General features: G+C 42.3%; 1 protein-coding gene across 4 annotated transcripts in view; it reads left to right on the top strand.

The window, feature by feature from the left end:
• Positions 1-12,311, top strand: part of EGF (epidermal growth factor) — a 97,372-nt gene that overhangs the window by 81,958 nt on the left and 3,103 nt on the right. For all 4 annotated transcript variants that reach the window (XM_070047750.1, XM_070047751.1, XM_070047749.1 and 1 more), the window contains 3 exons: positions 169-336; positions 3,134-3,251; positions 6,675-6,777. In XM_070047750.1, coding sequence (XP_069903851.1) covers positions 169-336; positions 3,134-3,251; positions 6,675-6,777 — 389 coding nt within the window. The remainder of the gene's footprint in view (positions 1-168; positions 337-3,133; positions 3,252-6,674; positions 6,778-12,311) is intronic.

The raw sequence follows: 12,311 nt of genomic DNA, 5'->3' as shown, positions 1-12,311 counted from the left end.
ACAGGAACTTGTAAATCACACTGCTTTCAACTGATCCCTGATGGACTTTTCCATGTACTTCCATAGAGCTGAGTCTGAAAATGCCAAGGTTGAAAGATGCCTGAGTCTGAAAAATATCAAGTGTGTTTGACCAGCAGTCTGATGACCTGTGTTTGTGTGTTGTCACAGCTGTGTGGTTGGCTACGTCGGGGAGCGCTGTCAGCATCGAGACTTGAAGTGGTGGGAACTGCGCCACACTGGCCGTGGACGGCAGCGGGACATCACTGTGGTGGCTGTCTGTGTGGTGGTGCTGGTCCTACTGCTCCTCCTGGGCCTGTGGGGGGCTCACTCCTACAGGTGACCCTTTCTTTCTGTTGGTACATTAAACCCCTCTCTAGGGGAACACCTGCCTCCTTGAGATGAACTTCTGTGCCCTTACTACATTTAAAAAGATGAATAGGAGCAGGCGTTTGGGTCAGTGGTTCAGATGCCCGCATCTCGTATTGGAGTACCTGGATTTGAGTCCTGCCTGTGGCTCTCCATTCCAGCTTCTTGGAGGCAGCAGGTGATGGCTCAAGTGATTGGATCTCTGCCACCCACGTGGGAGTCCCGGATTGAATTCCTGGATCCTGGCAAAGCCCCAGCCATTGTGGGTGTTTAGGGAGTGAACCAGAGGTTAGACTAGGAGTTTCTCTCTCTCTCTCTCTCTGCTTTTCAAATAAATAAATAATACTAAATTTTTAAAAGTGCAAAAATAGCTTTTTAAAAAAGACCTAAGCTATCCTTGCACTAATTTATTAGTGCTTTTATTTCCCTGTTCTAATCTTTTCTATGCACCTGTGTGGTAAATGTGGTTGTTAGTTAACATAATGCATCGTTGCATTCTACTTTCTTGTTTTAGCATTTCTTACTGTTCCACTCCTAATCAGCATAACTGTATTCTTTTCATGGTTACTTTCTGTTGATTTCTGACAAGAAAATCTTAGAGAAAATTTTAAAGAAAATCATTATTTTCTCCAACTTAAAAGGAAGTTTCTGATCCTTGAATTTTATGTTTTCAGTCATTTCAAGTTATCAGTTAAAAGTTGTAGAACAATAACATTTTTATGTTTAATTTTTTAAATAACTCAACATTAGGGTAATAGTATGGATATCACACTATTTTGCCTATTTTCCATTTTCTTAAGAAGTAGGATAGTGTTCTCTACTTATCAATATTAAAAAGACATTTAAAAAAAGATTTATTTATTTTATTTGAAAGAGAGAGTTACAGAGAGAGAGAGAGAGAGAGAGAGAGAGAGAGAGAGGTCTTTCATCCGCTGGTTCACTCCCCAGATGGCCACAACGGCCGGAGCTGAGCCGATCCGAAGCCAGGAGCCAGCAACTTCTTCCTGGTCTCTCACATGTGTGCAGGGGCCATCTTCCACTGTTTTCCCAGGCCACAACAGAGAGCGGGATTGGAAGTGGAGCAGCTGGGACTCAAAGCAGCACCCCTGTGGGATGTCGACACTGCAGGCGGTGACTTTACCCACTACCCCACAGTGCTAGATCCAAAAAACATTTTATCTACTCTTATAGTACAAAATCTGAGAGTCGTAAAATTTCTGGGCTGTAGGGGACTTTATAGAATTATCTAGTTCAGTCTCATCATCCTATGGCTGAAGAACCTATGACCCACATTACTAAGTATGCCGCAGTTCTCTGGGAATGTACAGAATACCCCCTACCTGCAGATGAAAATACAAGCACGTTTACAGGTGCTACACAACCACTCAAGTGGCAGCAGTCCTGTACTCTGGAAAATCCAACATATCAGCCAAGCTGTACTTGTCTGAAATCCTGCTATATCCTGATGTAGTGGTTAAGAGCCTGAGCTCTGGAATCAGAGTGCACAGGTTCAAATCCTACTTGGTGTCTAAATGCCATCAGACATGTTTCTTATCCTCTGTATTCATTAGTTTCTTTTGCTATTAAAGAGGGATGAGAAAAGTACTGAGATAAGTTGAGTTCATCTCAGTAAAAGGTTTAGTGTAGGTCTGTCATGTAGTATTTAACAAAAGTCATCTGTTGTTATGACTACGATTTTCTATGAACTGTAATCTTTCCAAAATGTGTCATATACTCCAAGCTCTCTTTTGCTGCCTCCTGAGAGACTGTATTCTCATGCACAAACTTAAAAATTTAATTTAGTGGTCTATCATTAACAATTAGTTTTTTTTTAGCCTGGCTTTCAGTATGTTAGATATTTGTATAAAGAATATTAAAAAAAGAATATTGAATAATTAGTGATTGATCCCATTGTTCAGAATGCCAAATGAAAGGTAGATGCTTGGCAAATCGTGTGGAAACACATGGGAGCAATACATTTAAGTTTATGTGTATAAAATTATTAATATAGACATAAATTATAGCATTAAATATTACAAAATTTTGATGTGTTCTATTGAAATTTTTCAGAGATCTGGTTTGAAAGGGAATGGTGAGTTGTGAGATTTTTGTCTTGAATTTCAAAGACCTTCTCTTCAGAAGGATGACTATAGGCATCACATACCAGTAGGAACATCTTCATGTTCTTACTACCATATGGCAAAAATTGACTGTGACTAGCATTATTTCTTCAAAAAGAAAGCTCAGCAGAACCCTTTCTTTTTGCTGAAATGCAATCAGAATAGTAAAACTGCTTATAAGTGAATCTGCAGTATGTTTTTTTCTTTAAAGATATATTTATTTGGAAGGCAGAGAGACAGAGAGAGAGGGAAAGATAGATCTTCCATCTGCTGGTTCACTCCCCAGATGGCTGCAGTGGCCAGGGCTGGGCCAGGGTAAGCCAGGAGCTGGTGGCTCCATCCAGGTTTCCCACACGGGTGGCAGGGGCCCAAATATTTGGGCTTTCCCAGGTACATTAGCAGGAAGCTGGATTGGAAGCAGAGCAGCCAGCTTGATCAGGCATTCCAGTATGAACCTGCCACGCCACAATACTGGCCCCCATCTAAAGTATCTTCCCTAACAATTCTTACCCTACTGGAAAGTTTCAGCTATGTGTTTGATTACCTTTGCATGGAGGATTGCTTGTTTCTGACAAGGTAGTTGTTCCTGACCATCACTGAGTGAAGAGAGTGTTTTGAGATTGTCTCAAATTTTGGCTTTATTGCAGGACTCAGAAGCTGTTATTGAAGCATCCAAAGAATCCTTATGAAGAGTCGAGCAGAAATGTGAGCAACAGCAGGCCTACTGATGGCGAGGCTGGGATATCTTCTTGCCCTCAACCTTGGGTAATGCATCCAAAGTAGATGAACCAAGGAACTGACTTGCTATTAACCTGAATCCATTTTTTCTCATTCTTCACTGAGTAACAGTAACTGGAATCTACTATAGCCTCCAACTGGTAACAGTATTGGCCAGCATATCAGCTGGGGAGGTCCTAGTTGGGAGGATGGGGGAACCATGTCTTTAAGGGCATCAGACAAGTGAAAGTAGCACCATAATTTAATGGTGCAAGAAATTTATGGATTTTTTCCCCTGTTACCAGCTTCTTCCTAAAACTTAGATTTTTGTATTTTATATGAAGAGTTTTTCCCAACTCCTATTCTCAGGTGAATGTCTTAAAAGCCAATGCAGATGAATGTCTTAAAAATATATAACACTTCTGATTTTCTTAATATAATCCTTCCTTGGTATCTGAGGGGGACTGGTTCCAGGACCTCTCCAATTTGTTGATACCAAAGTCCTTGAATGCTCCAGTACCTTACATAAAATGGCATAGTACTACATATAATTCATTCCTATCCTCCTCAATATACTTTAAATCAACTGTAGATTATATATAATACCTCATACATTGTCAATGATAGGAAAATTGTTGTGCTTGTTTTCTAGGGAGTAATGATAAGAAAAAGAAGTCTATATTTGTTCAATACAGATATAACCCTCATAGACCTAACTACATTTTCTGTTCGTAGTTGAATCTATGGACACAAAACCCATGGATATTAAGGGTTGACTTTTCTCACATACATTTTCAGTCCTTAACCTCCTATAGTAAAATAGTTATTAGATTCAGCAAATAAAAATGCAGAGTTCTTTCTTAAATTAATAGTTATAATGAAATTTCAAGTTTAAATTCGAATTCAGATTTAACTGGCTTTTCTGTATTTTATCTGGGAAACTTTTTTTTTTTTAAAGTTCAGTGGATGGAGAAAGTCAAAATGCTTCATAGCTCACTCTTCAGTAACTGATAATGGAACACTAGGGGGCAGACTTGGGACAAGCTAAGTTCTCTTGAAATTCTTAAGGGAATTTCTATTTCCAGAACTCTGTCAGAGAGGTAACTTGATTGATTTATTGTGTGGTATTGGTATTGTCTATGGTATCTATTGTGGAAGAGACCTGAATATCTGACAGATCCATGGGGAACTGAAACCTTAAGAAGAGTTACTGGGGAGGGGTTAAAGAGGGGCAAAGGCAGTGTTTGGGGTCCTTCTGGAATCACTTCACCCACTCCTAGGAACCCTACCAGAGAATAGCTTTCCTGCTGGTGTGCTTCTGACTAACAAGCGATTATATGTTCTTACCTGTTACAGGCATTTGGTGTTAACTTATTTTTTGGTTGAATTTGAGTATAGAAGTAAAATAAGAAGTGTGAGTTCTAGCCTTTTCCTCTCAAAAATTGCCACCCTCCTCTTCAGCAAATCCTTTAACCTCTGCATATCTCTGCTGCCTCTTCAGCACAACAAAGGCTGTGGATCAGATGATTTCTAAGATCCTTTCTTTCTCTGTAAATTCTTAAGTGTGTGTTTTAAATAGCTATAGAATGTGCTGTCTCCACCGAGGCCTCCTAACTTTGTGGACTTCCAAATTACCCAGGTTGCATGTGTTAGTCTACAAGGTGTTTAATTCCAGCGTGGTTAGCAGATTTAACTCATCTCAGCTTGTCGGAACTGTTAGAAGACCCCGGGCTGCTGAGCTTCACACTCCCAGCCATCCTAACCATCATGCACAGCGGCTGCTGCAGCAGAGCGCAACAAGAGTAGGCCAGAGCTGAGCACCCAGACTGGGAAGGGAAGCAGCAGAAACAAAGCTGGCCCTGGCAGCTGCCTTCCCCACCCCAGCCCAGCATTGTGAGAGCCGTGTTCTTCTGGCAGACAGTAACATGACTGGACAATTTGCAGTGCAGAGGGCTGGATTTTGACTTGAGCTGGAAATAACGGCCATGTGCCCTTAAGCCGTGGGTCTTGCATTGATTTTGCCATGTGGTGCTGCAGGGAGGCCTATAATGAGGAGGAGATGTGAAAGGTGATTAATGTGGAAAATCAGAAAATGAAAACATGTTCATGGGATTCACCTTTCAATTACAAATGTTTCCCTCCCTCTCTCCTAATCCACTCATCCCGTCCTACACTTTGCTCAAGGAGAATCGTAGGCAAAGGGATTTTTTTTCTCTTTTCTTTTCCTTGTGTTGTTTCTGAGTTGTGGGCTCCTTCTTGTGCAGAGCTCATTTCTGAATCAAATTCTGAATTTGGCTCCATCAGCCAAAACTGTGGGGCAGTCCTGTTGCTGGGTTACTGATTGACAAGGAAGGACCTCACCAAACTGTGTCCTTTATCCTGGAGCATGGAGTCCTTTCTTTACATTTATCACTGATTATGTTTATACCTAATATCTCTAGGGTGAGTGTGAGCTAGTGAACTGTGGTCAGCCTGCCCAATCAATTTTGGACATAGAAATGATGACAAAAATAATCACTTTGTTGACCAAAGAGAAATAATGTTATTTTCTAGGGCTCCCTTTCAGAATTCTGCTTCCAGAGCTGTTCAACCACGAGAAAGCAAGTGGCGGATGCCTACAAAATAGTGATTGTACTATCAGCGCCCTCTGAGTGCTTATTCATGGTCAGATTATTCAGAACTTGGTGGTACATGGAAATGAGTCTTGTTACCTAAAATATATACATATATTTTTAAAGCCGTAGCATACATGCATATGAAATATTATTTTAAATGTCTGGTTGTTTAAAAAATTATTTTTATTTATTTGAAAGGCACAGTTAGAGAGAGAGTGAAGGAGAGAGAGAGAGAGAGACAGAGAGAGCAAGAGCACTTCCATCTCCTGGTTCACTCCCAAAATGGCTGCAACAGCTGTAGCTGGTCCAATCTGAAGTCAGGAGCTTCTTCTGGGTCTCCCACGTGGGTGCAGGGCACCAAGCTCTTTGGGCATCTTCTGCTGCTTTCCCAGACACGTTAGCAGGGAGCTGGATTGGAAGTAGAGCAGCCAGGACTTGAACCAGTGTCCATTTAGGATGCTGGCCTCACAGGAGGTGGCTTTATTCATTATGCCACAACACTGGCCCCAAAATGTCTGGTTTATGGGCAATGCTTAGAATGCTTATGGTGTCTTGGGTTGTTTAGAGTACAACAGGAATCCCCAGGGATCCATGACCCAAAAGTTGAGATTCCAGAATTAGAAGCAGTTCTTTAGTAAAGATACTGATAGTGTCTAGTTGCTTTAATAGAATATAATGTAAACTTCTTAACTGAAAATGGAATCTCTTATTAGCCGAAGAGACACATTTGACAGGGCCTTTCCTCTAACAACTTCCACAAGATGAACATGATAAAACTGTAGTTTTTTATGTAACATATATTGAGATAATTGGTGAAGTATAACAATATCCTTCCTTTCTCTTTTGTTTTCTGCAGTTTGTCATTGTAAAAGAACAAGACATCGGCAATGGGAGTCAGCCTGTGGTGAGCCAGGATGGCCAGGCAGCAGATGCTGGGCACTTTTCCTCCCTGAGGCCTGGTGAGTGGTTATCTTTACCTAGATCCTGAATGTTTTCCAGTGAAAAGTCTTATGTAACTAGAAAAGCAATAGTTAAATTGTATAAGCTATGGGAGCAGCTGGGCTGTATTGGAATGCCATAGAGCTTTAGAAAAATAGATTTGGAGTGGATTTATGTCTTATATGAGGTTACCATGTTGACTCAAAACTCCAGTCCTATAGCAATCTTCTGTGTCACTTTGAGCACCGAGTGACTCTTTATTTTGAATTAGATAAGGTTTTGAGATCATTCTGCGGGCTTAGGGGTTCTATACTGGCAGCTTTAAGTGTGGTTCTGGTGAAATTGTAAATAGCTCTAAGAAAACATGTTCCGTGTTCTAGCAGGAAGGGTGCCTGTGAATTTAAGTTGTTCTGGGAATTGATCTGGGATTCCCGACTATTCAGGTCTTCTCAGAGACTAGGCCTTAGCCGGACTCCTAGCTATCTGTGAAGTCCAGCCAAGCCACTCAGGGAGAGACCATAAAATCTGCCTAGATTCTCAGACTGTTCTGGAACTCGGTCTTCTACAGGTAGAAATGGAGTTAGATAACCTTTGACGTAATACCTTTGCCAAGAGTTGGGTTATGATAAACCTCTTGGGTTGGTTCTCAGATATCATAGTTTTATTTCACAACCCAGAGGATATTTTTGAACATGGTTTGTATCAGAAACCTTTGGTATGATTTAGATAAACTTTGAGCCAACAAAAACAGTTCCTCTGCTAAAGATGGGAGCTAATTAAATGTCAACTCCACTTCTATTTTCTGATATTTATCATTCATCAATGTGATTATTACCACCTCTTCTCCGATTTCTTTGTAGACAGAACATGGGCTTCTTGTGTTGCAAAATTCATTCTAAACTCCTCTCTCATAAATAAGTTACCATGCAATCCAAAATATTGAATTCAATAGAATTTTATTGCCTAGTATGAGAGAGGCCTGAATATTAGGGTCTACTTAAGGATTAAATATATGTGTGTATGTATATTTATATAGTTTCCTAAATAATAAGGATTAATATATAACTATATATATATATAAAACTTTTTCCTGAATAATGAAACATTCAACACTTTGAAAAGTTGCCGATGGTGGTGGTGTTAATGGTAGTACTATTAGAATGCAACAGCAGGGCCTGTGTTTTGGTGCAACAGATTAAGTCTCTGCCTGTAATGCTGGTATCCCATATGGTCACTGGTTCAAGTCCTAGCTGCTTCACTTCTGATCAGGCTCCCTACTCATGTTCCTGAGAAAGCGAGGAAAGATGTCCAAGTGCTGGGGCCCCTAAACCAAACTGGGAGACTGGATGGAGTTTGTCATTTCTGGCTTCAGCCTCGCCCAGTCCCAGCCACTGCAGCCATTTGGGGAGTGAACTAGTGGATGAAAGCTCTCTCTCTCTCTCTCTCTCTCTCCAACTCTGCAAACAAAAAAGCTGTGTGCACATTAATGTTTATTGCACCTCAATTCACAATAGCTAAGACCTGGAACCAATCCAAATGCCCATCAACAGTAGACTGGATAAAGAAATTATGGGACATGTACTCTATAGAATACTATACAGCAGTCAAAAACAATGAAACCCGGTCATTTGCAACAAGATGGAGGAATCTGGAAAACATTATGCTGAGTGAATTAAGCCAGTCCCAAAGGGACAAATATCATATGTTCTCCCTGATCAGCGACAACTAACTGAGCACCAAAGGGGAAACCTGTTGAAGTGAAATGGACACTATGAGAAATAGTGACTTGATCAGCTCTTGTCCTGATGGTTGACGTACAATGTAATACTTTATCCATTTTAGTATTTTTTTTGTTCTGGTATCATTGGTTGAACTCTGTAATTAACACACAATTATTCTTAGGTGTTTAAATTTTAACTGAAAAGTTATCCCTGTTAGGAATTTGGAAAACATTATGCTGAGTGAAATAAGCCAGTCCCAAAGGGACAAATATCATATGTTCTCCCTGATCAGTGACAACTAACCGAGAATCAAAAAGGAAACCCGTTAAAGTGAAATGAACACTATGAGAAATGGTGACTTGATCAGCCCTTGCCCTGACTGTTGATGAACAACTTAATACGTTATCCCTCTTAGTATTTTTTTGTTTGTTCTACTTAATACTTTTGGTTGAATACTGTAATCAATACACAGTTATTCTTAAGTGTTGAAACTTAACTGAAAAGTGATCGCTGTTAAATATAAGAATGGGAATAAGAGAGGGAAGAGATGTGCAATTCGGGACATGCTCAAGCTGACTTGCCCCAAACAGTAGAGGTAGAAACATACCAGGGGATTCCAATTCAATCCCATCAAGGTGGCATGTACCAATGCCATCTCACTAGTCCAAGTGATCAATTTCAGTTCACAATTGATCAGAATGATAGGACTAAGAGTCAAAGGGATCACATAAACAAGACTAGTGTCTGCAAAAACTAACCAATAGAATAAAAAAGGGAGAGAACGATCCAACATGGGAAGTGGTATACACAGCAGACTCATAGAATGGCAGATGTCCTAAACAGCACTCTGGCCTCAGAATCAGCCCTTAAGGCATGTGGATCCGGCTGAAAAGCCCATGAGAGTATTTCAGGCATGGAAAGCCAAGACACTCTGGCAAAAAAAAAAAAAAAAAACAACCTAAATGAAAGATCTCTGTGAGTGAGTTCCCAGTGGAAAGAACAGGTCTTCAAAGAAGGAGGTACCTTCCTCTGAAGGGAGGAGAGAACTTCCACTTTGACTATGACCTTGTCTAAATATGATCAGAGTCGGTGAACTCAAAAGGCCTCCATAGCCTTGGCAACTCATGACAAGAGCCTAGGGTGATTACTGATGCCATAAACAATAGTGTCGATTTGTTAAGTCAACAACAGGAGTCACTGTGCACTTACTACTCATGTAGGATCTCTGTCCTTAATGTGCTGTACATTGTGATTTAATGCTATAACTAGTACTCACAGTATTGTTCACTTTGTGTTTCTATGTGTGTGCAAACTGTTGAAATTAATATATGCTAAACTGATCTTCTGTATATAAAGAGAATTGAAAATGGAAAAAAAGTGCTAGAATAGCTTGTAGTTACATACTACTTTACCTTGAGCAACTGAAAGCACATAAGTCTTATAAAGATAATCCACTTTAGAGGTATATATAATTTTGCAAGTTAATCAATAGCACAGTGGTTTCTGTGTAAGATTATAGTTAAACTCAGAAAATAACTAAGGACTTATGATAGTCGGCCAAGTATTCATGAAGAGAATAGAATGTTTATCTCTCTCTCTCCCTCCCTTCCTTCCTTTTTTCCTTCCTTCTCACTCTACTGCAAACAATTTGATGCTCTCTGTAGGCCATTCTTATGAGTATACTTCAAAGATGTTGTGGAAAATGGAATTAAAAGATACATTTATTTGGGCATAAAAATAATTTGAAATCTATGTGTAGTTTTTTTCATAATTAGCATTTATAATGAACTTTTTGGAGCCCTCTCATGTATCTGCCTCCGGACAAGTGATCACATCCCCATCAGGTCCTGTATGCTAGAAATGCCTGGGGTGAAAGTACAGGTAGAGATTGGGTGGGGAAGTAGAATGCGGAATAAAATAAAATGCAAGTTTGGTTTTGAGCCAATAGCTTTTTTGCTCTTGGAAAGTATGTTAGAACAAAGTGGTGGTGGTAGATCCATAGAACCATCATAACTGAGCTCTGCTACCATCGACTGGTACAGGAAAGGGGAGAGCACCCCACTCAGGGCTGAGGATTATGCTAGGGAACCGGAATACAAGTGCAGGTGTGTTTAAAGAGTTATTCATTTATTTGAAAGGCAGAACAACAAAGAGGGAGAGAGAGAGAAGGAGAAATCTGGCCGGCGCCACGGCTCACTAGGCTAATCCTCCACCTGCGGCGCTGGCATGTCGCTCCCCCTCTTCGCGGAGGAACGACACAGGACCCTGCGCTGTTCTTTCGTCTGCTCGGCCCTCCCCGGGTTTGCTGCTGGTTCTTCCCGGGTTGGCTACTCTCCCTTCCACCTCCGTGGAAGGGCAGTTCCCCCTGGCCGCATTCCCCACTTCCGCAGGGGAGCGGCACACCGCCGGCCGGCTCTTTCGGGGGCTGCACGGGTTCCCTTAGATGTTCCCCATAGATGTTCCCGGTGCATGCCGTCTCTCTCCTCCTTTATAGTCCTCCTCCGCCAATCCCAACTCGGCTGAGTACGCTGCTCTCCAATCAGGAGCAAGTCCTACAGTTAATTGGTTGAACTGGAGGCAGCTGTGCGGAAGCTGTTTACTTCTCTCCCAGCGCCATATTGTGGGAGAGCAGATGCATAGAATAAGTCTTAATTCGAGTAACTTAGTCTAGTCCGGATTGCTCCCCACAGATCCCCCTTTCTTTTTATTTTTTGGCGTTGATACGCGCCTGTCTTCGGTGTCCCGCAGCACACACTCTGCTGTACTTGCTAGAGTTGCCACAGGCTCTTACAAGTCCTATCCATCAGGCAAACCGAATCCGGGTCCTCTCTTCGCCATGTTGTGAGGAGGTTTTTAGGCGCTGATGCGTGCCTGTGTTCGGTGCCCTGCAGCGCATACTCTGCTCTGCTAGAACTGCCTGCAGGTGTTTACAAAACCTATCAGGCAAACCGAATCCAAGCCTTCTCATTGCCGTATTGTGGGGGAGACTTATTAGTGTTGGTTTGTGCCTATCTTCGGTGACCTGCAGCTCATACTCTGGTCGAGCTTTGCTGGCGCTTACCGCCTTAAATCAGGCAGACCGAATCCAAGCCTCCTAATTGTTGCATTGTGGGGAAGCCTTATTTTTCTCTATTTCTCTATCTCCGGGCATTTCTATTTCTCCCATTTTACTTCTGTCTGCCAGCATTCCTATTTCTCTCACTTTACTTCTAAACTTCTGTTTCTCTTATCCCCGCAGCTTTCCGGCACCTCGCCCCGCCGGCGGGTTCCCGGCTCTGCGCCGCTTCAGCCCGCGCGCCTCTCTCATCTGCGCAGCTTCCCGGCTTTGCGCGCTCCGCGGTCTCCACGCTTAACCCTTTCGCGTCTGAACCACGGCCTACGCCAGCGTTCCCTATCTACTCACGCCCCGTGCTCTCTCTGCACGCGGCGGCTTCCGCGAGTAACACAGCGTAGCTTGCGTCTCCGCCACTAGGATTCAATCTAAGTTCCCCGGGCTAGCCTGGCGAATTCAACCCAGCGTACGTCTCCGCCCCACGATTTGGCTTCCCGTCCTTTGCTCCCCGGGCTAATCAGACGGATCCCAATCTGGCTTACGTCTCAGCTTCTGGTTTCAACTTTTCGCCCCCTATTCCCGGGCTAACTTGAGAACCCCAAAGTGGCTTTCGTTTCCGCCTCGGCCTGCCCCCCGCGGCTTCAATTTCCCTAACATTTTTCTCTACCCGGTATGTTTCCCCAAGCTTTCCTCCAACGATATTCCTCCCTCATTTCTCCTGGCCTCTCCCCACAGTCCGCGTCCGAGTCTGTTTGTTCTAGCTTTCACTTTCGCTTTCGAC

This window comes from Oryctolagus cuniculus, chromosome 8, assembly GCF_964237555.1.
Source record: "Oryctolagus cuniculus chromosome 8, mOryCun1.1, whole genome shotgun sequence".
Classification (NCBI taxonomy): domain Eukaryota; kingdom Metazoa; phylum Chordata; class Mammalia; order Lagomorpha; family Leporidae; genus Oryctolagus; species Oryctolagus cuniculus.
This window is presented reverse-complemented; position numbering and strand designations above follow the sequence as displayed.